The following is a 26,132-nucleotide window of genomic DNA, read 5'->3' as shown; positions in this document are numbered from 1 at the left end:
CTCCCCTTTCCCTGGGATCCCACTCAGAGCTGCCTTCGGCTGGCTCTCCATGCCCTGGGGGGCTCCCCCATCACATCCGCCTAGAACAGCAGGGTCTCAGAGAGCCCAAGCGTAAGGGACGCTTGCTGCTGCCCAGGAACGGCACCCCGTCCCGGGAAGTGACTCCCCCACAACATACCCAGGCCGGGTGAGAAAAGGGCTTCCCCTCCCTGGCTACGGAAGTGAGATGCTCCTCTGCAACTGGACCTGTAACCAGCTGACCCCAAAGTTCCTGTGTCCCTGGGCCCCACCCCTTCCTGCATGGCGTGGTCAGCAATTCCTCCATCAAGCCCCTACAACCCTCCAGACACCCCGGTCTGCAGCGGCAAGTGGAGGCCAGAGAACGCTCCGACACAGGTCATGACCCAATTCACAGCAAGTAACAGAACCCCAACCTCACGTCACCCCGATGGCACTTCTTTTGCTCAGCAATCCCCAGGTGACATAGGTCCACCAGGGAGGGGGCACACAGGGTGGCCACCAGGCCGCTTGGACACCGTAGTCACGGTGGCCTCCAACCCTCCAATGGCTGGGTGCTCCCTGGACCCCAACCCACAGCAGCAAGTGTCCCTGCGACACAGCTATCTGGCCCCACCCTGAGCCCAGAGCATCTCCGGGCAGAAGGGGCAAGAAGTCATCTGACTCCAGGGGTCTGGCCCCACACAGCCTGCACCCCGCACAGCCTGCACCCCAGCACAGCCTGCACCCCGCACAGCCTGCACCCCAGCACAGCCTGCACCCCGCACAGCCTGCACCCCAGCACAGCCTGCACCCCAGCACAGCCTGCACCCCGCACAGCCTGCACCCCGCAGAGCCTGCACCCCAGCACCTCTGAGACAAGAGCTGTCGGAGTCACTGAGGGAGTGAACCCAGCCGTCAGGACTTGACCCCAGGGGATCATGGAGGGAGACTCCACATGGAAGAAGAGCCTGTTCCACTTAAAACAGACACAGCCAGATCCCCGTCACTGAGGCCCTGGCTGTGGGGCCTGCAACAAGCTGTCACCGACCCCTGGAGATAACAGCAACACCCCCTCACAAGGCGGCCCGAGGCTTCTCTGGGATGATCCCATCAGGTGTGGTCCAGCCCAGGACAGCGGCACACAGACGACAACCAGAGGCACCTGGTGGTTCACTCAGCTCAGCCGACAGAGGCTGACGCGGTTTCCGGGAGTGCAGGGATGGATTAGTGATGCTTGCGGGGGGCCCAGGTGATGGCGATGGTGATCTGTGTTGCGTATGTGCCATCCCTCAGGATTCTTCTTCTCCCTGAACCCCAGTGCACTCTGACCTCATCCTAGTGTTCCCTCAACACAACAGCGAGGCCTCCTGCACTGGGAGCGTCTGGCCACGAGTGGCCTCCTGACCACCTGGACCTGCGTGGGCTACAGCTCTGCCAGGCCTCGCACCGTCCACCCTCAACCCAGCCACCCCTTGACCCGGGAGGGTCAGGGAAATCAGGACTTCTGAGACAGAACGGCTGGTTCCCAGCCACCCTCGAGAGAGAGATGGGACCCAAGCCCCGGGTCCCTGGATGAAGGGCTCTGGGGGACACGCGAAATCACAGATGGGAAGCTGGGGGAGCCAAGCCCGTGGGAATTGCCATTTATTCCCAAAGTTGCCAAAATCATCACCAAGGATTCACCGAGGGTGCATGAGGGGAACAAGGAGGCTCAAACACTGACTGAGGGTTGAGAGTTTGGAGGGAGGGGGAATGGGTGGGGGCCCCAGCCGCCCCTCCCCCTTCTAATGCCACGGGAAAGGGGTCCTCCTCTGGCCAGCTCCCCTCCCCAGGCCCCATGTCCAGTTTCTCTCTGGGGAGGTGGGGTCGGAAAGGAAGAGGATGTAGTGTGAGTGGGCCCCAGGAGGGGGAAGGGCACTGGGGGCAGGGATCCCCCATTTCACATGCACTCACAACACTGATCTCCCAGAGAGCCAGAATGGGGCAGCTGGATGGAGCCAGGCCCCCTTCCGCCCTGGATTATAGGAGGAAGGGGTTAGTGTTGGGGGCCGGGGGGCCTGGGGGCATCATGGGGGGCAGGCCAGGGCCCCCGCCAAGGGGAGAGATGTACGTGGGTGGCGCTCCAGGGACAGGAGGCACAGGACTGAGACGGAGCTGGTTCAGGGTGAGCGTCGCAGGGGGCGCGGGCTGGAAGGGGTTCGTGACGGAGGGGCCAGTGGCTGGGCCTCCTGCAGGAAGAGAAGACCAGAGACACGGAGTGCAGTCAGTGGCGTGGCCCACCTGTGTCCATCCAGCACGTGCAGGCGAGGGGCGAAGCGTCCCTGCCCTGTGAGGCACCTGCTCTGCTGGAACCCACAGGGAGGACTTGGGCAGGTGATGGGCCCACACTCACCGCCTGGCAGGAAGGGGTTGGAGGCCTTGGCTCCAGACGGCGTGGGGCCCGGCCGGCTCACCAGCGAGTCCAGGTCGACGAGGGCTGCATTGGGCCCCAGGAATGACTCTGGCGTCTTCCGGGTGGGGGGCGTGGGAGTTGGTGTGGCTGCAGGTGGGGGGCTGCCCACAGCCTCAGCCAGAGATCCCCTGACCCCACTCATGTCAAACGCCCCAGGGCTTCGGGCCGGCACCTCTCCTGCCAGCAGCTCTAGCTCTCCTGGAAGGAGCGGGGAGAGGGGCTCAGACAGGGCAGATAGCAAGGCTCCAACCTGGGAGCAGTACAGGCCATCACAGGGGGCGCTTCAAAGAGCCCGGTGCCCAGAAGCCTCAGGAAGAGGAACCGAGGTGCAGAGCGGAGCAACGCCTGCCCAGGCCAGAAGCTCGCATGTCAGCCCAGATTCCCACAAGGTGGGTCTGATTCCAGTGAGCAAACGCAAGAGGGATGACGGAAGCAGGTGTCACCCTCTGACAACCACAAGGCAGCAACTGCTTCAGGGAGGGGCTGTCCAGGGTCTCTAGGCCCACGGGGGAAGGCAGCGGGGGCCTGTTCACAGGGGCCTCCAGGCTCAGAGGAGCCTGCCCTCAGACGCTCCTTGAGTACACAGCCCCAGCGGGAGCTTCCAAGTGGACAGACAGCACAGACACGTGTTCTGGGCCGGCGTGAAGACGTCTGTTGGCTGGTCTGACTTTTTTTTTTTTTAGACGGAGTTTCGCTCGTTTCCCTGGATTGAGTGCAATGGCGCAACCTCAGCTCACTGCAACTTCCACCTCCTGGGTTCAAGCGATTCTCCTGTCTCAGCCTCCCGAGTAGCTGGGATTACAGGCGTGTGCCACCACGCCCGGCTGATTTTGTGTTTTTAGTAGAGACGGGGTTTCGGCCATGTTGGTCAGGCTGGTCTTGAACTCCTGACCTCAGGTGATCTGCCCACCTCGACCTTCCAAAGTGCTGGGATTACAGGCGCAAGCCACTGCGCCTGGCCTGATTTTCTTTTTAAATAGATTTAACAATTCTATCTACTGTTGAAAAAATGCACACATTTGTATAGGACAAAAAAAGGCCTAAAAGAAGGAAAACTGCAGGCTGGAAGACTGCTCTACGTTAACCTAGATAATGAGAGGAGGGAAGTGCAGGCGCAGCTCACTCCCCGTTAGCCGCCGGCCTTTCATCAGGGGAAACAGGTTTCTGTACCACAACCTGTGCCTCAATAACAGCTCACTTAAACAAACAAAAAAACCAAGAGATCAGGCTGACATGACTCATCATGGGACAGACAGGTGCCAGCTGAGGGCCATGGTGAAGCACTAGTGGCCACAATGACCTCGGACACTCCTGACGGAGTAGCCACTCAGGGACTCAGCAGATGGGCCCGTCACAGGCGGCGCGTGCCGGCTTACGCCAGCTGAAAACCCCAAGGAGCTGGGGCAGCTAAAGGCAGCACCCATGAGGACGCACCCTGGCCAGCCCTGGAGCCACCAGCAGGCGAGTGGGGACCTGGAAGGGGAGCCTCGGCTGCCTTCCAAACCCCTGTCCATGCAGCTCACTGCACAGGACAAGACAATCCCTGTTCTTTGACACATTTGAAGAGTCTGCAAGGCACTCAAGCGATGTGGAGGCAGAGACGGGTCAGAGGTCGACATTTTGGTGGGAAACCTTGAGAAGAATTCTGTTTCTAAGTCTGCAATTTCTCTAAAATCAAGATGCACACTTGTTTTAAAGACAAGTGGATGGTTCTGGCCCACTCTACCCAAGTCAACTTTTCATCCTTAAGTCCAGCCGGCCCTGTCTGGAGTGGGACAGAGACAGCCGGGAATGGGGCTCCTGAAGAGCTGGGGGGCGGGGGCTCCCTCTGGCCACTGGGAAGAAAGGCAGGGGCTCACCCGCGCTGCTCCCGGAGGTCGGCAGTGCTGTGCGGAGTCGGTCGAAGTCAGAGAACTCGTCAGGCTCCGTGTCGAATCCCCCGGTGGCTGTGGGGTCGGGATGCTCTGCTCAGCCCCTCGCTGGGGCCCCGCCTCAGCTCCCACCTCCAGTCCGGGCGTCCACCCTTCCTTAGGATGCTTGACTCTAACATCTCCCACTCACTCCTGCCCGGGGCTCCGTTCCCACCCCCACTGCAGTACCTGTGGTGCCATTGGTGCTGGGTTTGGCAGGTGACCCTCCCCAGGGATCTGAGAAGGCTGGAGCCGGTGTCCAGGGATCAGAGGCCGAGGGTCCACTGACCGGGACCCCACCTGGGTGAGGACACAAGAGCATGAGGAGCTGGCAACCTTGACTGCCCAGATGGCCGGGAGGACCATTGCCTCTGCATCTGTGGCTGTTCACACAAAAGCTCCCTTGCTCCCGGTCTTCCGCACACAAACTCAAATTCCAACTGGGCATCACTGCCAGGCTCTGGCCCTGGGACCCCAGCTGGGGTGAGGGGCTTCCCCGCAGCCTCTGCCAGACCTACCCAGCCCTCCCTCAGCTCCCCTACCCCTCCCCTGTCCAGCTGGGTGTCAGGCCCTTCTCCACCCGCACCTCCCAGCTCCACCCACCACCCTTCCCAGATGCCTACGTCGCACAGGCTCTGCCCTGGCCGCAGCCTCTGTGCCCCTTGGCTGAGCTGCTCCCCATAGCACACCCCCATGTCCTCCAAGGCACAATCTCACACGCCCTGTCCTGGGCTGTCTCATCTGACCCCCTCCCCTGTACCCAGGATGCCCCCACCACTGCCCGGCGCCACTTGGCTGCATCTGTCCCTGTCCAAGGGCACAGCCAACCAAGGACAGGTGCACACAGGCATAGAGGCCGCACGCAAGCAGGCCACGCACTCACCATCGGAACTTCCCCATGGATCCGGCGTGGGCCCCTCCCCGGCTGCAGGGGCTGGGGTCCCACCCCAAGGGTCAACTGAGGGTCCTGCAGGGGCAGCAGGCCTCCAGGGGTCCCCAGAGGCCGGCGTGGGGGCTGGACCTCCCCAGGGATCAGCAGCTGGAGGGACAGGGGGGCCGCCCCAAGGGTCCGAGGTGGGGGCAGCCGTCGGGACGGCAGCAGCCACGGGTGCTGGGGCCCCCCAGGGGTCTGTGGTCGGGGGAGGAGCTGGGGCTGTGAAGACGTCAGCAAGGTCCATGAGGGACGACTGTGGGGGAGAGAGAAGAGGAGGAGCATGAAGAAGTGGTGGGAAGCCCGGGACAAGGACCAAGCTGGGGCCCGTCGCTGGGGAGGTGGCCAGGCCCTGGGTGTCCAGACAGCAGCCATCCATAAGGGGTAAGAGGGAGGCAGGCCCCAAACACACCACCCACCCTCCCTCCTCGTACGTCCTAGGGTCGGCCCACCCCTGCCCACCTCCCCCACCCCAGGGAGCCCCAAAACAGGCCACACCCCTGCCCCACATCCATTCTCCACACCACGGCAGGGCAGCCCCTTAACCCCACCTGCTCCCAGGTCCTTGCCCAGCCCTGACTGAGGATGGAGGCCAAGCCCTCCCCTCACTCAACCCAAAGCAGCTCACTCCTCCCTCTGCCCACCGTGCCTTCTTCAGTCAGCCCCTAGTCCCTGCTCCATGCCTTCCCCGGGGAAGCTCCCCCTGAACCCCACTCAGGTCACCCTGAGCACCTCTCATGATGCCCCCTACATTGCCCTGCCGTCACCCCACAGTCATCGCACTGCAGGCCTTCCCACGCCGCACGCACACGCTGCAAGGTCCTGTGTTCTGGGGTGGCACACGACGGGCCCAGCTAACCAGAGCCCCTGTCTCGGAAAGTGCAAGTGTCCCCAACAGACTCATGCACACATCTCCAGTCAGCACTGTGAGGCAAAGGCCCCGGGGGGATGGGAGGGGAAGAAGAGCTGAGTCCAGGGCAGGAGAAGAGATGGGTGAGATCTGGTGCTCCTCCAACGGGGCAGCCCTTACTGGGGTCACTGAGCTGTGGGGGACACTGGTAGAGACCCCTTGGCCGAGGCCAACATAAAGAGGCTTTCCATCTACCAAGAAAGTCCCACTGTGCCTTATGGCCACAAGCTGTCTGCCGCCTCCCATGGAGAGGGGGCCTTGTCCCCACCCCTCAAACCTGGGCTGGCCTCAGGACCTGCTGAGACCAACAGCAGTGCACAGGCTGGGAGCCAACTCCGACCCAGCCCGATGAGCCTGTGCTGGGGTGGGGCAGCAGCGGCTACTGTGCTGTGAGGACACTCGGGACAGACTAGTAACTGGGGAGAGGCCAGGGGAGGAGGCTGGAGGGCAAGGCCAATGCGGACGCACTGGACCCAGAGGCGTGAGTGACCTCAGCTCTGACACGAAACAAAACCAGCCAGCAGGGCCCCGTCACAGAGAAGTACTGAAGCGTGACCTGAAAGCGCAAGGTTGTGGGAGGGTTTGCTACTCAGCTGCAGAGCACAGGAATGCCACAGAAACACTGTCTGCAAGGGCGGGACCATGCCTCATCGCTCACCAACAGACCCTGGTGTGCAGCACACGGCATGGCACCAAGGAGGTGCCGAAGAAAGTGTAACAGATGGGCGAGCCCTGCACCCTCCTTCCTGTGGCCATGTCAGGCTGTTGACCTATTCTGGGCCTCCCCATTCAGCTGTGGTGGGTGGGGGTGGCCCTCATGGTGCTCGGCCCGAAGAGGGATGGCCAGTGCTGACCACAGAAGGTGGCCACAGGGCAGCCTGGTGAGTCACCAGCCTCAGCCCAGCAGGGAGGAAGAGGCAGTGAGAGGCCAGCCGGGCCTGGAAACCCAGTGCCCAGCTCCAGAACCTTGTGTTTCAGCCTCTGCTCCAGGGACCTGGCCATGCAGGACTGAGCAATGGAACGGACGGACACCTGCGGGGGCCAGGGAGGGCAGAGCAAGCCCCGCTCACCTCCTCCTTGCCCCCGGTCTCTCTCTTGCTCTCCTCGATCGCCATCTGCAGCCGCAAGTCATCCCCGCGACGGATCCGCTCCTCCTGTTGGGGCACGGGCAACAGCCAGGGAGACATGAGAACGTGAGCCGTAGGCAGATGCCACCTCAGCCCGGAAGCCCCAGCAACCCCTCCCACCCCAACGAAGGCGGCTGAAGGATTCGATGGGATGCGGACAATGTATGAAATGGGGATGGGGCACCTGGGTCAAAGGTCGGGTGGGACACGGGGATGAGGGGAGTGGGGTGCTGTGCTGGGGCACCCAGGGAGGACAGGCACCCGCCTCAGTGGTATCTCCTGCGTTGGGGAGAGGAACGGACCCTGGTCACCCAAGCAACCTTGGCACGGCTGCACTGGCCGCCACCAGGCTCTGTCTGACCGGAGGTCCTACATCCTACAGCTGAAGGTACTGAGACTTCAACATGCGTGAGCCTGTGGGCTTTCCAGCCCAGCAGGATGGTAGGGGGTGACTTAGGAAGGGGCGATGGGGCTGGTCTGAGGGGAGTCCCTGGCAGGGGCAGGGAGGCTGCTCTGACCTTATCATGCTCTTCTCGGCTCAAACTAAGGGCCAGCTGGAGCTGGGCGTCGTCCTCGGGGCCGCAGGATGGGGGCTGGGGGAGAGAGAGTGTGAGGGGCATGGCGGGAGGGGCCAGAGGCAGAGGCAGGAAAAGAGGTAGAGCCAGAGTCAGATAGGGTCAAAGAAAGAGAGGGCTTGGGGTCCCTGAACCAGTGAGGGACAGGCAGAGTGACACGCAGAGGGACGGGGGGTGAGGATGAGGCAGGACTGGGGAGGAGACAAGTGACAGCACGTGGAGCAGCGACAGTGAGGGCCAGGCCTGCGTCTGGCTGGGAGGCAGCCTGAGGTGAGAGGTGGAGGCAGGTGGCGGACAGACAGCCCCAGCTGCACGCCCAGTACCTGGTCAGCCTCCTCCTTGCTCATGGCCAGGGCCAGCTGGAGCTGCAGCTCCTCCTCCCCACTGCTCTGTGGCCATGCCTGTTCCGCCTCAGGAGGGGGGCCTGAGCCCACAGCTGCTGATGAGGCTGGAGGGTCGGGGAGAAACTCGTGAGACCCAGACCAGGGAACGAGAGACAGGAAACCCCACAGCCTGGAGAGATGGGGGCTTCTGTGTCCAACCCCACCCCCCAAGTCCCCCACCCTACAGCCTCTGAAGGCCAAGACTAGGACCGAGAGGCAGAGACCAGACACCAAGTGCCCAGAGGAGAAAGGGTCCCCGGAGGGGGGTGCAGGCAGCCCCACCCATGGGAGGGGCCAGGCATCAGGGAAGGACCAGAGCAAAAGTCAGTCTGATAAGCAGATGGGAAACCCCAGGAACCTCTGAGCCCTGCCACCACCAGGACTTCTGGCGTGCCTGGGGTCTGTCACTGGGCCCCTGGGGGATGGGAGGTCCTTCCTCCCGGGTCTCCCAGGCCTCTGTTTCCAGGGCTTTTGGAGAATGGTAGCTCTGGCAGGGAACAACTGGAATTCAGTGGGAGAACAGCGTCTGTTGAGACGGCAGGATCCAAGGCCTGGTCAGGGCTGGGGAGTGGGCCAGGAAGGAGCCCTTGGTTCCAGAAGCAGGAGGAGGAGGGACAGAGAGGACACAGGAAAGCACGGCCGGACCCTCCAGGAGGGTGCTGAGATATCCCCGGCCTCCACTGCAGCATCCTCTCAGTGACCCCCGCCTACCCTCAAACTCTGTCCTGACACTGTTCTCTCCACCCTCAAGGCCTGTGGACCCTAGGCCCCCCTCCACAGTGCAGAGAACAGGCTCCAACCAGGCCCCAGGCCCGCCGAGCGTGGGGCCATCGCCCCAGCCTCCAAAGCCCCAGGGTGGACCTTGCCTCTCCTGCCCCGCCCTCCCCACCACTGTGCACTCGTCAGCAAGTTCTGTCCACTCCAGCTCCAAGACGCCTTGCACCTGTGTTCTATACTTCTGTCCCCACCCAACCCACTCCCCGGGCCCAGGCCTCTCCCTGACAAGCAGGCCCTGACTCCCCTCGCCCGGAGCTGCAGCAGGCAGCTGTCTGGCGGCCCCACCTGCACCAGGTTCAGGGGCTCCCAGGCTGGCCCCCGTGCAGTGTGCCCAGGGAGCACGTGGGCGGCAGAGCGAGGCCAAAGGGTGACCATCTGGGGTTATGAGTGAAGAAAGGATGAGAGAACCAGCAGCGGCTGACAGACTTGGGTGGGTAAGTGGCCGTCTGGGGGGATGGGCAGATGGAGAGGCAGCGTGGGGCACGGGTGAGGCCAGGACACAGGGAGGACCACACTCCTGTGGCCCCTCCTCCTCTTCCCTGCCTCTGCGACTTCCTCCTGAGCTCTGGGGACTCTCAGTGGTGGGTGCTGGGAATCTACACCCCATTGCCCAACCTCTACCTTGCAAATGCCCCAACCCCCCCAGCCCAGTGGTGGCTAAATCCAATGCCCAGCAGCCCTGAGGGCCGCACCTCCCACATCACAGGTAACACGGGCACCCAGCCAGCAACACCCAGGCCTTCCCATCACTGGATCCCCCAGCCTCGGTGCTGCCCAGGGACCACAGGCCCTTCCCCGCCCACTGGGGGTCTCAGGGCGCACTCCCTAGCTGCCCCCAACCTCCTCCCCAGCCACAGCCCTCCACACAGCTCGCTCCAGGACAGGGGCCAGCACACCACAGTGGCAGCCACAGCTGGCCTGAGAAGGTCCAAGAAAGGCCTTTACGTTTTTCAATGGTGGGAAACAATGAAAAGAATGCACCAAGATGGGCGAAAACTCGAGTACCCTTAAAAAATTAAATAACTGAAAAGTCTTAAAAAGACAGTGAAAACTACATGAAATTCACATTCCGGAGTCCTTGGTGAGTGTCAGAGGGGCGCAGCCGCTTCCCAGCAACTGCTGGCAGACAGGGCCAGGCAGCTGGGATGAGAAGGCGTGGCCAGCAACGCAGAGGACGCTGGCTCTGGCCCTGCACAGAGTCTGACCACCCCCAAGCCAGGATCTCCCACCCTCAGGCCTCTTCCCTCAGGCTCCCGCTCTCCTCCCAGCTCCTGCCAACGTCCCTCCTCAGTCCACCCCAACCCCGCCGCCCACCTGTCTGCCTCAAGCTGACCAGCCCCTCTCTGCCGCCCACACTCCCTCCTGGTGTCCCCAGCTCTGAGCACTCCCACGCCACGCCAGCTTCTTCCCTCCACTTCACACTCTGCTTTCACGCCGTCTACCAGCTCCTGGGTCCTTACTCTGGAGTTGTGGGCAGGGCCGTACACACCCCATCACACCCATGTATCCCCGTGGGTGCTGAACGGTGATCCCAAATGAGACCTGTCCAAACAGAAGGCCTAGACTCCCCAAACAAGTCCAGTCCCTTGAGCCGGACCCCATGGGGGCCACAGGCCCTTCGTGCTGACTGCGCCGGCCTGGCTGACTCACCTCCATCTCCAGGGCAGTGCTCTAGCGGCCCCTCCCCATCTCACGCACCCCCACTAACTGAGGCACCTCCACTCTTCCTGGAGAGCAGAAGAGCCTCGCAGACATTCTCCAGCCTCCCTCCCAGTCCTGAGCAGCAGGACTAGTCTCTTCACGGCTGTGAGCCCGCGACCAGCATAGCTCACACTTTCCAGCACAGTCCAAGGCCCACACACCCATCACATAACTGGAAATGTTTCGTGGGGCAGATCTTGGCCTGACGATGTGGGAGGCACTATTTCAAGTTTTGTTTTCAGGGCTGGTAACCACCCACCAGACTGAGTCCTCCACCTCCGGAAGGCATTGCCAAGGCTCCTAACGCAGGCCCAGATGCCTGGTGCAACCTGCAGGCCCTGGCTCTGGCCTTCCTTCCGTGCCCCTTCCAGGCCACCCTCTGCCTCTCCGATGTTCCCTCATCTCGGCGCAGACAGAAGCACGGCACCCTCGGGAGTCACTGTGTGACTGTCCCCAGCACTGACCGCCCTCAGGCCCTGAGCCTATGGGGAAGTGGAATAAAAGTTCCCAGTTCCAGACCTGCCCTGGGGCATAAGGCAAGAGGCAGGAAGGGCCCCAGAGCTGCTGCATGGGAGGTCCTAAGGGAAAAAAGGGCACAAGTGAGACCAGAGCAAGGGTCCCAGGTGAGGGGAGGAAAAGGGGGATGCCTCAGTGGCTCCTGGCTGGGAGACAGGGAAGCAGGCAGAGGACAGACTCTAGGCCGTCAGGGGCCGCAGGGAGGGCTCACCCGTGGCGGTCTGTGCCAGCTTTTCCTTGGTCTTGAGCGCGTGCGCCCGCTCCTCCCGCAGCCGGTCCTCGTCGCGCAGCAGGGCCACCAGCTGCTTGGCTTTCTCACGCACGTTCACGCCCTGGTCCTTGCCGTCGCGGTCCACGTACTGGAAGTCCTTCAGCGTCTGCACGGCGTACATGTTCTCCTTGCACTGCTGTGACACGCGCTCTGAGCCGGTCTTGATGAGGTACTCCATCAGCGTCATGGCCTGCGGGCGGGCACAGGGACGCCCGGTCAGCACGCTGGGCGGTCAGCACGCTGGGCAGGCACCGCAAGGCGGGCTGGAGACGGCCCAGGCCCCGGGGCAGCTGACTGGGTGCAAGTCCCACAACCCACCTGTCCCCACCGAGTACGACACGGCCCCACGCTGTGAAGGGGACCAGCCGCGGAGGGACTGCGTTCAGCGACAGATACACAGTAGGCCACATGGCCTGGGATTCCGTCCACATGAATCATCCAGAACCGGCAAATCCAGACAGAGAGTGGATTATGGGTTGCCGGGGGTGGAGGGAGGCATGGAGAGGGAACACCTGAAGGCTATGGGTTTTCTCTCTGGGGCGACGAAGGAGTTCTGAAGCTGGACAGAGGTGGTCGCACAGCACTGTGAATGGGCCGAATGCCGCTGAACTGTGCGGTATGAAGAGGACTGCACACTGTAGGAGCTCTATCTCGATCCAAATAAAAGAGGAAATGGCAGCTGCAGGCACCACAGCTGCCGGGGGCATCACCTGGCATCCCGGAGCCCTATTTCTCTACAACTAAAATCTAAAGTAACATGGCAAGAAAACCACATTAGTTAAATCACAATGAAGGGGGTCTTAGTATTCAGTTTGAAATGTGTCAGTATTTCTGACTGTAAAACCTCACGCTGGTATTAACAGCCTGGAGCAGTAGCTTGTCACCTCTGCAAGAAGGGAAGAGATGCACGCAAGGGCCCACGTAGGCCTGGGGTCTCTCGGGAGGGGCACTGAGGTTCCACACCACCAGGAGCAAGAGGACAGGGCAGAGGCAACATGATCATTCAATCTGCACCCTTTGGTACGTTTGGATTTTATAATATGAAAACAAACTTGCTTTCAACAAGTGGAAATTAATAGTAGGGGCCAGGGGACCAAGGTCTCCGTGGCTCTTCCTAGCTCAGGCTCAAGTCCTGGGCTTGAGGGGTCATGGCCCCCTTAAGGCTCTGCAGCGGGTATCTTGGTCACTGACCTCAGAAAAAGGCACACCTTTGATTTTGCAGGTGATTCCAGGGCCTTCACAGAGCCACAGAAACCCACTCAGGGCTCCTAGGGGAGGAGTCAGCTATCACAGCTAAGCTCCGTCTGAACCAAGGAGAAATTTGCCAGGAAAGATGCCAGGGCCATTCATATCTCCTCGCCCTCTGAGGCAGCTGGACCTAGCTCTGGCAAGGGGCCTTTCAAAGGTGTGTTAACAGCATTTACAGTATAATCAGAGATTAGTCTTTAACCGGCCCTCAAGGTATTGACACGAAAAGAGAAAGGAAAGAAGATAAGCCATTTCTATGCTTTATCACACCCTAAGCCAAGAGGCAGTCCCAGGTCCACAACTCCTGGGGCCCTTGTGTTTTGGAATTCAGAATTTTCCTGAGTTCAGACCAGGAAAACAATGCACATACAACACATAAGAGAACGCTCCAGGCACAGTCCTGCCAACAGCCACATTACTGCGGGACCAGCAGACACCATATAAACGACCTCACTTCAGTCTGGGTCAGACTTTGTGCCAAATGGATCATGAAACATTTTTGTTTCCAGAGCTCTCTGGACTTTGGTATCGCAGCTAAAAAGATTGTGAAGTGGGAAATAGTGCAAAAACCCACCCACAGTGAACTGCATATATAAACTATGGTACACTCACACAGTGGGACTACCACATACACTGAAATTAAAAATAAACGAGGCCAGGCGTGGTGGCTTACACCTATAATCCCAGCACTATGGGAAGCTGAGGCAGGTGACCACCCGAGGTCAGGGATTCGAGACCAGCCTGGCCCACATGGTGAAACTGTTTCCACTAAAAATACAAAACAATTAGCCAGGCATGGTGGTGCACACCTGTAATCCCTGCTACTCAGGAGGCTGAGGTGGGAGGATCCCTTGGATGGGGGAGGCAGAGGTTACAGTCAGCCAAGATCACGCCACTGTACTCCAGCCTGGGAGACAGAGTGAGATTCCATTTAAAAATAAATAAATAAGGCCGGGTGTGGTGACTCATGCCTGTAATCTTACCACTTTGAGAGGCCGAGGTGGGTGGATCACAAGGTCAGGAGTTTGAGACCAGCCTGGCCAACATGGTGAAACCCCACCTCTACTAAAGATACAAAAAAGTAGCTGCGCGTGGTAGTGCGCACCTGTAATCCCAGCTACTCAGGAGGGTGGGGCAAGGAGAATCGTTTGAACCCAGGAGGCAGAGGTTCCAGTAAGCCGAGATCGCATCATTGTACTCCAGCCTGGACAACAGGGCAAGATTCCGTCTCAAAAATAAATAAGTAAATAAATAAAATAAATCAATAAATGAAACAAATAAATATCCGGGCACAGTGGCTCATGCCTGTAATCCCAGTACTTTGGGAGGCCGAGGTGGGCAGATCATCTGAGGTTAGGAGTTAGAGACCAGCCTGGCCAAGATGGTGAAACCCCATCTCTACTAAAAATACAAAAAATTAGCTGGGCATGGTGGCATGCCCCTATAATTCCAGCTACTCAGGAGGCTGAGGCAGGAGAATCACTTATCTTGGGAGGCAGAGGTTGCAGCGAGCCAAGATAGCGCCACTGCACTCCAGCCTGGGCAGTAAGAGCGAAACTCAGTCTCAAGAAAAAACAAAAAATAGGCTGGGCACGGTGGCTCACACCTGTAATCCCAGCACTTTGGGAGGCCAAGGTGGGCGGACCACGAGGTCAGAAGTTCAAGACCAGCCTGGCCAATATAGTGAAACCCCATTTCTACTGAAAGTACAAAAATTAGCCAGGTGTGGTGGCAGGCACCTATAATCCCAGCTACTCAGAAGGCTAAGGCAGGAGAATTGCTTGAACCTGGAAGGCAGAAGTTGCAGTGAGCTGAGGTCGCGCCATTGCACTCCAGTCTGGGCGACACAGCGAGACTCCGTCTCATAAATAAGAAAGAATAATTAAATAAATATTATTTAATAAGATTAATTATTTAATAATAAGGTTATTACTTAATCTTATTATATTGGGTACAGTGGCTCAATCCTGTAACCCCAGTGCTTTGGGAGGCTGAAGTGGGTGGATCACTTGAGTCCACAAGTTCAAGATCATCCTGGGCGACATGGCGAAACCCCATCTCTAAATAAATAAATAAATAAATAAAATAACAAAAAATTAGCCAGGTGTGGTGGCACGTGCCTGTCATCCCTGCTACTTGGGAGGCTGTGGCTGGAGGATTGCTTAAGCCCAGGAGGCGGAGGCTACAGTGAGCCGAGACCACGCCACTGCACTCTAGCCTGGGCAACAGTGAGACTCTTTCTCAAAATAAACAAAAACTGCTTTATGCAACAGCACAGTCAACCTTGCTGACCTGATGGTGATGGTGAGCAAAAGAAGCCAGACACAAAAGACCACACGTGACTCCCCGTATATAAAGTTCAAGAACAGTCTTGGCAGACAGAAGTCAGACACGGTGCCCGCAGGAGACGGGTTTCCTGAGGGAACCTGGAAGGCTGGATGCATCCTCTACCTCCCTCTAGGCGAAGGTTACACAGGTGTCCAATGTGTTATACATTCATGATGTGCTTAGTATGTAATTCCTTAATGAAAAATTTAAAATCTTATTTTAGAAGTGAGCAGGCCGGGCGCGGTGGCTCAAGCCTGTAATCCCAGCACTTTGGGAGGCCGAGACAGGCAGATCACAAGGTCAGGAGATCGAGACCATCCTGGCTAACATGGTGAAACTCCGTCTCTACTAAAAAATACAAAAAAACTAGCCGGGCATGGTGGCGGGTGCCTGTAGTCCCAGCTACTCGGGAGGCTGAGGCAGGAGAATGGCAGGAACCCGGGGGGCGGAGCTTGCAGTGAGCCGAGGTCCGACCACTGCACTCCAGCCTAGGTGACAGAGCGAGACTCCGTCTCAAAAAAAAAAAAAAAAAAAAAAAAAGAAGTGAGCAAGTGGGCCAGATGTAGTGGCTCATGTCTATAATCCCAGCCCTCTGGGATGCCAAGACAAGAGGATCACTCGAGCCCAGGAGTTCAAGACCAGCCTGGGCAATACAGTGAGACCCCTCATCTCTACAAAAAAATTTTAAAATAGCCGGGCATAGTGGTACGTGCCTGTGGTCCCAGCTATTCCTCAACCATGCCTGGAGCCCAGGAGGTCAAGGCTCGGTGAGCTATGATTGTACTGATGGATTCCAGCCTGGGCTACAGAGCAAGACCCTGTCTCTAAAAAAGTTGAAAAAAAAAAAAAAAAGTTTGCAGAATAAGTTGTTTTTCCTTTGCTTTTCTAAAAACAAACAAAAAGCAGTGGGCAACTGCGTAAAGTAATAGTCCTTTTTAATGCCAAAGGCAGCTTTATCAAGGACATGCTGCAATGCAGAAATAAAGTTTAAAACAGGAATCAGCAAACATTCTGTAAGGAGCCAGATGAAAAAATTTCAGTTTTTCAGGCCATATACTCTCTGTCTCAACTACTCCACAGCCACAGATGAATGGGTCTGGCTGTGTTCCTTCACTTTTTTACACAAACGGCTGTGGGTGGGATTTCACCAGTGGGCTGTACTTTGCTGACCCCTGGTTTAAAGTCAAGACTGAGAGACCCTGCATTCCTCAGAAGTGAGGTGGCAGTGCAGGGCCCAGAGGGTGGGCTCAGGGCAGGACCCAGAGTGGGGGTTCAGGACAGGGCCCAGAGGGTGGGCTTGGGGCAGGACCCAGAGCGGGGGTTCGGGGCAGGGCCCAGAGGGTGGGCTCGGGACTCCTCTTGGCTCTACCACATCCTGCATGGTAGAGCTGAGCTCCTTTGTGTCTCAGTTTCCTCATCTGGAAAACAGAGAAAAAGGAAGAAAAGAACTTCCTTCACCAGGCAACTGTGGATTTGATGAGAACCTACGTGTGCTACACATACAAGGTACCAAATAAACGCCGGCCCTTACTCACCAAGACTCACCCCCAAGGCCATGCAGGGAGGCCGTGCAGAGCCAGATCACCCTCCTTCTCCACGGGGACAATAAGATCCACAAAGTACCAGCCAGCAGGGCCACAGGGTGGGACAGCCTGGGCTCTGGACAGGCCCAAGCCCCAGCTCCCCCACAAGCCTGAGCAGGCCACCTCCCCCATCTCTGGGCCTCAGTTTCCCCATCCATCAAAGTGGAAAGACTGCTCCTGCACAACCCACCACCTGGGGTGAAGTGGCAAAGGGATGGTGGGAAGCCAGAGGACCCGCCCTCATGCCGGAACAGGTCAGCACGGAGGGCTCCGGAGAGGCTCACAGGGCGTGCAGCAGCTCCACAGCGGCTCAGGCCTCGGGCCTGTGGGGTTGTCCTCATCACCTGTACTTCCAGAAGGGGACTGTGGGATAGAAGTGGTCATCCAAGAAGGGAGGCGCTGGCTAGACGTGGACGCAGGGAGCCCCTCCTGGACCCCTGCCCTGTGCCTATGCTCAGCTATCAGCACATGCCACAGCAGGGACAAGAGTGACACGTGCTGACCTCACAAAGCTGCTCTCAGGACAGCGTCCAGCAGGCAGCACAAGCGGCAACCAAAGCAGGTTTCCACAGACACCATCAACCCTCCCCGGGGGTACTGAGGCTGAACCCCACCCTCAGTGTGAGGAATCAGCAGTTCAGGGTGGAGCAGGAACCCCACGTCCTCAGCCACATGGGCTGGGGATCCCCAAGCTCAAAGAGAAAGGCCAGCGCCCAGACTCTGCTGTGGGGAGCATAGAAAGGAGAGTCTCAAGAATCAAGAGATGCTGTGAGGATGGTGAACACAGCAAGAACAGCCAGGCCTGGGGAGGGTCCCAGAGGGGCTACGAAAACCACAGGGGAGGTCTTGGGGGTGACAAAAACCTTCTATGCCTTGGCTGTGATGACAGTTATGAAACATGTGCATCTGTCAGAGCCCAGAAAACTCTGTCTTGAAAGGCTGGGTTTTACTGTGTGCAAATTATACCTCAGTAAACCTACCTTTACAAAGTCATTAGAACTGGGTTTTACCGTGTGCAAATTATACCTCAGTAAACCTACCTTTACAAAGTTATTAGAAAGAACCAGGCAAGAAAGGCTGGCTAAGACCTGTGACTGGCTGGCTGCCTCCTCCAGGAAGTCTGCCCTGACTGCCTGAGGCCCGCAGAGCCTTGTGCTGTGTTCCCTCCTTCATGGCACCCGCCAGCCTATCGGCTCAACTCCCACCGACCTGGGAGCTGCCTGAGGGTGGGGGTCGGGTTTGATCAGGGCTGGGTCCCCAGCACCGTCCAGCAAGAGGCTGCCCACAGGTAACCAACCTCAGGACAAAAGTGCGGCATGAACAAAAACAATCAAGTTGCTTCCCCATGGAGGCTCTCCCACCTCCTGTAGGAAGCACCCCAAGCCCCGGCCTGGCACTGAAGGCCACATCCCTCTCCTGCCCTGCCCTGCCGTCCACCCCGGCCACCAGCACCGCATGCTCCCTAGCAGACTCTCAGGCCTTGGCACCTGCCAGCCCTGCCCACAGGCCACTCTGTCTCTGCCCCCAGCAGCATCGCTCTGGCCACTAGCCAGGAAGGATCCGCGTCTAGGGCCCCTCTGGATTCATCACCTCTGCACACCCACCCCTCCACCCCACCTGCCCCTCTAGCCCCGCCCCTCCTCCTTGCCTCCACAGAGGCTCCCCTGCACCCCCAGGCTTTTCCAAGATCCTCAACTAAACAAACGCCACCCAGCCCTTCACAATAAATGACCAATAACTGATTCAACCTATGACTCAACCCAATCTTGGTGTGTCGGGCTGGGCATGAAAACCAGTCACAGGAAACAGGCCTCAGCCCCTGCTCCCACGTGGAAGTGGTGCAGCGCTCCCAGCCTCAGCCTCACCTGTGAGTGGAGGGAACTGCCCTCACCTGGGCAGAAGTCTCCAAAATCAGCAAGGACGGGGACCTCGCCCAGAACAGGCCCAGGTCTAAGTGCATGAGGGTGGAGCCTTGCAGGTCTGGTGCACCAAGACCCCCAGAGCAGGCCCTCTGCAGATGCTTGCCAATGGACCGCAAGAGCAGCTGTCTAACACTCACCAGCCCCTAACCCGAGTCAGACGTGAATCAACTCCACGGGCCCTCACAGAGGGAGATTCAGGGATGAGCCCGAGATCCCACCACCGGGAGAGTAACCCGGCCCAGCCCACGTCCTTGGCCACTTTGCCGTAACACAAGGAACACAGTAACCAAAGACCAAAGGTGGGGATGCTAAGGCCCCTGGACCCCACGAGCAGCAAACTGAAAACCCACTCGCTGAGTCCTGCTCACAGGTGCGAGCCCTTTGACCCAAAACCTGCGATCTGCGTGTGTGGTCAGTGGATCAGGGCCAGCAACTAGGCCACATCCATAGAGGGCACTTTGGCCACATTTGCCAAAATTACACATGCACGAGCCTCTTGACTTGGCAACTCCAGTTCTAGAAAACAGCAAAGGTACAAGGATATTCACGGCAATCTCATTCTTAAAACACTGCAAAACCCTTTTCAAAAAAATCCATCAACAAGTCACTAAATAAATTATGACCAATCCATAGAGTTGAAAGTTCTGCAGTTGTAAAAGAAAAAAAAAAACAGCAAATCTTTTACATCCTGATAGGCAATGTTTAAGATAAAATCTCCTTTTCCTTTTTCAAATTGGGGTCTAATTTACATATGGTAAGACTCGCTCATTTTAACATCAGTCTGAGTTCTGAAAAATGCACAGGACATGAAGCCACCACGGCACTCAAGGCACAGAACAGTCCCGCTGCCCCCAAAATGTCCTTGTGCTGCCCTTTGTAGGTGACCCCTCCCGTCCAACTCCCGGCGAGCACCAACCTGCTCTCTGCATTCCATCCCTATAGTCCTGTCTCTCCCACTGTCGGATTGATGCCAGCAAACAGTATGCAGGCTTTTGAGTCTGACAAGCAGTGTGAGAACACGACACTGTTCCAGTGTTCATCCCCAGCGTGGCATCGCCTGTGCCATGGGGAGCACACACCTGCCTGAGGGGCATTCACGGACGGGGCCCAGAGCAGAAACTTGGCTGCTGTGAGGAAAGGAACTGGGTATCTGGGCACACAGAAGAGATGGGCACTGTGGGCCCTTTCAGGCCTCCTGAGCATATGAATCTTACGAATGCACCACTCACTCAAAAACAGATTTTAACCACAAGGCTCCAAACTTCTTAGCCTTACATTCGTTGCCTTCATTAAACAAAAAGAGAGATTTTACTCTTCTACAGCTCCTCTTGAGAACCGGGATGCCATCCCAGGCAGGGTGCACAACACGGGCTCCTGCCCTCCCGCCTGAGCCCCTGCACCTGCCTGGGGAGGAGAGCGGGACGCTGACCTTGTAGACGTGCCGCCAGTTCTTGCCATGGTCATTGAGCCGCTTCCAGATCATGCTCATGATCTCCGAGAAGGCGACGACGTTGTAGGTGAGGTCAGCAATCTCTGACATGAGGGAGCTGGACGGACCCCAGGGGTCATTGCTCGTGGCCTCTCGAACCTTGATCTCCGCCTCTGAGTAGTTGTGGACAATGTTCTTCATCTGGCGCCTCAAGGACGAGGTCGACATGGTGCCCGGCTGCAGCAGCAAGGGGCACAGGGCCCCTGATGCGTGGAGAGACGGGGTGACTCCTGGACGAAGGCTGCAGCAGGCGCTGGCAGGTCACCGCATCTGAGAAGGGAACAGGACCTCTGGAAACACAAGTGGGACATGGGTTGCCCAGAGCCCTCAGGGTCAAAGATGAGTTCCTAACTGTGGCCCAGAAGGCTCTGTCCCTTGTTAACCTCTAGGTCTCAAAGTAACCCCATCCATGTTTCAGTTCCTCAAACAGGCTGCCTCCTTCCTGCTGGGGCCCCTGCTCAGTGAGGCAGAGTATATACAGTGGCACATCGCAGCCCCACACCCTGGCTCAGCCAGTTCCTGGCCAGGCCACCCTGGGTGGGCTGCCATCTCCTGCACCTCAGCTTTCTCTTCCGTCAAATGGGGCTCCATGCAGTCATCTAGGGAACTGACGCCCTGTAAACACTGGTAGCACATCCGCAGGCACTCCATCCTGCCCATGTGCTCTTCCTTCTTCCTCGCCCAGGGATGTCCACTCACCCCAAGTGCTCTGTTTACACTTCCCAGGTCCACACTCAAACATCATGGTCACCTTTCCCTGGAGCCTCATCAGTAAACCCAGCCTCCCTCATGGTTTTATATTCTTTTTTTTTTTTTTTTTTTTTTGAGACGGAGTCTCGCTGTGTCTCCCAGGCTGGAGTGCAGTGGTGTGATCTCGGCTCACTGCAAGCTCCGCCTCCCGGGTTCACGCCATTCTCCTGCCTCAGCCTCCCAAGTAGCTGAGACTACAGGCGCCGCCACCACGCCCGGCTAGTTTGTTGTATTTTTAGTAGAGATGGGGTTTCACCATGTTAGCCAGGATAGTCTCGATCTCCTGACCTCGTGATCCACCCGCCTCGGCCTCCCAAAGTGCTGGGATTACAGGCTTGAGCCACCGCGCCCGGCCTGATTTTATATTCTTTTGTCTGATTCTGTAGCTCAGGTCAACCTACAGGCCCCATGGGGGCAGAGAACATGTTTGTCTAGACGTGGCTTTTCCTACCAAAGAAGCTGGCCCAGAAAAACCATTCAGTAAACCATGCAAGGAGGAAGTGGAGAGGGAGGGCAGGACCGACCTCTGGAACAAGGATGGAGCGGGCAGGAATCCACAGCAAAACAAGGACACATGAGAAAGAAGGCTGATGAAGGATGAAGGGATTAAAGACAGGGGCAGGAGCAGGGAGCCAACCCAGGGCGGCAGGAAGAACCAGGGAAGCCAGAAGACCAGACGTCCCAAGGACAGGGGAAGCCCAGGGCTCAGGAGAGATAAAGAACCTAACAGCCCCACTGCCTGGGTCCCAGCTGTGTGCCAGGTGCTCACTCAGCATAAGAGGGACATGACATTTTTCAATACTGTATGCAGAGACTGGGCTCCTGGAGGTTAACTAACTCAACCAAGGTCACACACCAGGAATGGCAGGGCAGACTCAAACCAAGGCCCACCTGAACTCCAAAACTCATACTTTTAAATTAACCTCAATTAAACTAACCCATCCCAAGACTGGTGATGAGAAACAGGAGAGTCAAGCAAACGATGATGACACCAGCAGACGCTCGCACTGCTCGTATCCCATGCCAGGCACTGTTTTAAACGTTTTACATGTATTAACTCAGTTAATCTTGAAACAACCCCATGATTCATAGTCACCTCACAGGGTGGAAACTGAGACACGGAGGTTCAGCCCCGTGCCCAGGGACACACACCTTACTCCTGGAGCAGCCTGGTTCCAGAGCCAGCTCTCATCACCGGTCTATGCGGCTCCAACAAGCCACAGAGGGAGATTTTCAAAGCCCCACCATAATGTAAGCCCAGGGGAGACAGGGATGACTGACAGAGGCTGACCTCTGCTTCGAACTCAGACTAGAGAGCCAGGCACCTGAAGACAGATGTAGCTAGTTAAAAAGAAAATCTCCGGAGTCCCAAAGCAGCCCCAGCCTGACACATTAAGATGATGAGATGATGTAATATGGAGAAGGGGACTGACAAGAAATAGAGACAGACCCGGACAGAGAGAGACACACAGAAACCCAAACCCGGGCAGCAGCTAAGCAGAGACACAATGAGAAAGATACAAGCACCATCCTGGCTAACATGGTGAAACCCCGTCTCTACTAAAAAATACAAAAAACTAGCCGGGCGTGTTGGCAGGCGCCTGTAGTCCCAGCTACTCGGGAGGCTGAGGCAGGAGAATGGCGTAAACCCGGAAGGTGGAGCTTGCAGTGAGCTGAGATCCGGCCACTGCACTCCAGCCTGGGTGACAGAGCGAGACTCCGTCTCAAAAAAAAAAAAAAAAAAAAGAGAACGATACAAGCAACAGCAGATACAAGAACATGGGAAGACAGGGAGGCAGGAGGCCAAGGAGGAAAGAGGCCCAGAAACAAAAAGAGACCTGGCGAGAAATAAGACACAAGAAAAATGGAATCTAATGGCAAAGAATATAAAATGTGGGTTCAAATCCTGGCCACATCAGCTACCTGCAGCGCCAACCTCCTTGAGATGCAGTTTGCTCAACTCTGAAATGAAAGAATTCCTACCTGGCAGTCCTGTTGATTAAATAAGATGGGTACATACAGTGCTTGGCTCTGTGCCCTACAGATAGTAGGCGCTCAATAACACTGGCTGCTATTATTATCAGAGAAAAAAACAGAGAACAGTTCCAAAAGGGCGGCGGCAGAAAATGCACTATCTTAATACTGTGTACTTATTTGGCGTGCATTAGAAAAAAAATACCCAGCTAGCACATCAAAGCTGCCATTTCTCAGATACTGCTTAGAATGAGATCGTATTTCAAATTAAATTGATTCCAAGAGAATTATTAGATTAAAAAGAATACAAAGGATATGACAAAGTTCTCCAAGGAGTACTCCAATAACCGACCGATATCTAACACTTACTGTGTAAAAACCTCTAAGCACTGTAATAACAAAAACCAGCGCTCCCAGTAATTACACACTCGCTATGTGTCAGATACCGTCTGGTACTTTACATGTATCACCTCAACTTACAGGCACAAGGACCCAATGATGTAGAAACTATGAACGCCTACGAACTACGAATTTCCTACGACTAGGAAACTGAGGTTTGGAGATAGAGAATATCACCTGGCAAATACCACACAGCTTAGCAGGCAGCCGGGCCTCTGAATCCAAGGCTGGGGCTCTTCACCACCACACCAGAGACTCAGAAAACAGGGGAAAAGGGGCAGATTCTAGACCAGGGAACAGACTCCTGGAAAGAAACTTCAGGATTGGAGGTGATAGGTATGGGGGCAAAACTCCGACGTTAAGACGGGACGGGGGTAAGATTTGCACCATAGGCAGAAAAGCCCGCAGGAAAGGGCTAGAGACACCTAGGGAAATGAAGACTCGGAAACTCGAAAGACACAAACAAAATCCTGACAGACACAGACTTGACAGGCAGAGGAAAAAGAGACCCGGGACAGACACACAGACACACTCCTATCTCCAAACCCTTTTCTAAGTCTACTGAAACAGGCACAGGCAGAGCCCCACGGGAAACAGACGCGGCCAGACACAGACACGAGAGAGAGAGACAGACAGACAAGACAACCGACACGGGGGCAGTCAAGGCCGACACAGGAGCAGAGACACAAAGGCCGCCAGAGACACCCAGAACCGGCCAGGCGCGAGCCCGCGCGCGCCGCGGCCCAGGCCCGAACGCCCGGAGCAGGCGGGCCGGCGTCCCCCGCGCTCCGCCCCGCGCTCACCTCGGCCCCCTCACGCCGGGCTCTGGGGGGTCATGGCGGTCAGCCCCCTACCCCGCTCGGCCTCGGTGTCGCGCGGCGTGCGCCGGGCCCCGGGCGGCGGACCAGGAGGCGCCACGGGCGCACGCACGAACGCAAGGGGGGCCGCACGCCGACGGCTCCGCCGCCCCGCCGCCCAAAAGGGGCGCGGAGAGCCCGGCGGGGGAGGGGAGCCGCCGAGGAGACGGGAAGCAACCGAAGGAGGCGACGGACCGGAAGCGGAAATTGCTGCGTTCCTCGCCCTCCCGTGCCGCGCCCCGCCCTGGCGGGAGTCGCTTCCGCAGCCAAGCCAACCTGGAAGGCATCACTTCCGGCGCGCTGGCCCCCGTTGCTAGGCGCCTTACGTCATTTCCACCCGCTGCCGTGGGGGCTCCGCGGGGTGCTCAGCGGGCGCCGGGGGTCCCCTCAAACTGGCTTGGCGGCAACCGCGGAGCTCCTGGCGCACCCACGCCGCGCCCGCCCCGGCCCGCTCGGCCACCCTCCCTCCTGTCGGCGGGGTGGGAGAGCACTCGGGAACCTCACGCCCCCCGGGACTATGCCTGTACCGACCCCGAGGAGCGCACCGCGCAAGCAGGGAAGGCCCCGAGGGTGCCGGCGCCGGCACCAGGGCGTCCCCATCAGGGGCCCACGGTTTGCAAGGGAACCGCCACCCGAGCCCAGAACCGAGGAATAGGGTCGGACACACTGGACACACAGCCGCTCGATAAAGTAAAATACAACAAAATGTTTAATGAGCAAATTCGTCTTAGCAAATATGAAACTGCCACAGAGAGTAGGAGAGGGGCAGGGGCCACGGGGCTGGGCGCAGGTCGGGGGAGACTAAAGAGGAAAAATCAACTACGTAAGAAACCCAGGAGGGGACCAGAGAGGACCAGAGGCCGAAGGAACAGAGCTGTGGTCCTGGGAAGGGAGAGGGCAGGGCACTGAGGGCCGGACAACAAAATTCAGAATAGTTTGGCCATAAAATATAAACACGCTATGTTCCTACCGTGGGGAAGGGGAGGAGAAAGGGGGTCTAAGGGAGGAGAGGCTGTTTTGGGAGGGGCTGGGGTCCTACCCCGCCCTGCTGTGCACCCTGTCCCCATCCCAACCCCTTCCCTCTGTGTCTGTGTGGGTGCGTGTTGTCTGTGTGGGCTGTGTGCGCACTTCCCCAGTCCCCTCCCTGCCCTAACCCCCCAACCCCCGCCCCCCACCCTTAATTGCTGCCATTCCAGTTGCTGCCGGCTGTCGTGTGTCTGCGGCTGTCACTCCTCTGCCCATCGTCTTCAGAGGGGGATAAGGGGGGGGCGGGAGTGGGGAGAAGCCCCCAGCCAGCCCTGCCCCCACCCTCCCCCAGCCGCCTCTACCAGAAGTCCCGGCGGTGATAAGAGTCGGGGTCACAGTATTTTGTGACAACCACTCTGTTGGCGAACTTGCGGCCCGTCAGGCCCTGCATGGCTTTCTGGCAGTCAAACACAGAGGTGAACTCCACAAAGATCTGTGGGGAAAGGAGAGGCAGGTTTGTGAACAAGGCTCAAGCCTAGCAGCCAGCCAGCCAGCATCCACCCAACCCCGGAACTGAAGGCAGGAAGGGACAGGGAGGAGGGGGCTTCGCCACAGGCGTCAGAAAGGAACCCTTAGTGCAGGTTTGGTGAAGTTTACCCAAACATCCTCCAGGATCAAAAAAAAAAAAAAAAAAAAAAAGAGCAAAGACACACCATAGGCATGGAGGAGGAGAAAGAACAGAGAGACACGCTGGCGAGTCAGCAGAGCCATAGAGGGCAGGCCTAGACGAGCTCACCGTGGGGAGGGGTCCCTCGCGCTAAGTGTCTACTCCACACGAGCCACCATGGTGGGCGCTCCCAGAACCACCCCAACAGCCATGTTCTCCCAACAATAAATGGGCTAAGGGAAGCTCAGAAATTAGGATTCAAACTCAGGTTGACTAAAATTTAAAAACTTGGCCGGGCGCGGTGGCTCAAGCCTGTAATCCCAGCACTTTGGGAGGCCGAGACGGGCGGATCACGAGGTCAGGAGATCGAGACCATCCTGGCTAACACGGTGAAAC

General features: G+C 57.8%; 2 protein-coding genes across 3 annotated transcripts in view; both read right to left on the bottom strand.

Moving 5' to 3' along the window:
- Nucleotides 1-1,621: 1,621 nt before the first annotated feature.
- EPN1 (epsin 1) lies at nucleotides 1,622-24,314 on the bottom strand. The gene is made up of 11 exons (XM_025367398.1): nucleotides 24,050-24,314; nucleotides 20,064-20,393; nucleotides 11,494-11,743; nucleotides 8,229-8,353; nucleotides 7,849-7,923; nucleotides 7,274-7,357; nucleotides 5,246-5,549; nucleotides 4,552-4,662; nucleotides 4,312-4,398; nucleotides 2,393-2,650; nucleotides 1,622-2,228 (listed from the first exon to the last, which is right to left on the bottom strand). The coding sequence occupies exons 2-11, from the start codon at nucleotides 20,289-20,291 to the stop codon at nucleotides 2,020-2,022; spliced, it is 1,731 nt and encodes a 576-aa protein (XP_025223183.1). The 5' UTR covers nucleotides 20,292-20,393; nucleotides 24,050-24,314; the 3' UTR covers nucleotides 1,622-2,019.
- Nucleotides 24,315-24,789: 475 nt separating this feature from the next.
- U2AF2 (U2 small nuclear RNA auxiliary factor 2) overlaps nucleotides 24,790-26,132 on the bottom strand; it is a 24,025-nt gene continuing 22,682 nt past the window's right edge. For both annotated transcript variants that reach the window (XM_025367399.1, XM_025367400.1), the window contains exon 12: nucleotides 24,790-25,562. In XM_025367399.1, the coding sequence (XP_025223184.1) occupies nucleotides 25,428-25,562 (135 nt within the window). In that variant the 3' untranslated portion in view covers nucleotides 24,790-25,427. The remainder of the gene's footprint in view (nucleotides 25,563-26,132) is intronic.

This window comes from Theropithecus gelada, chromosome 19, assembly GCF_003255815.1.
Source record: "Theropithecus gelada isolate Dixy chromosome 19, Tgel_1.0, whole genome shotgun sequence".
Lineage (NCBI taxonomy): Eukaryota > Metazoa > Chordata > Mammalia > Primates > Cercopithecidae > Theropithecus > Theropithecus gelada.
This window is presented reverse-complemented; position numbering and strand designations above follow the sequence as displayed.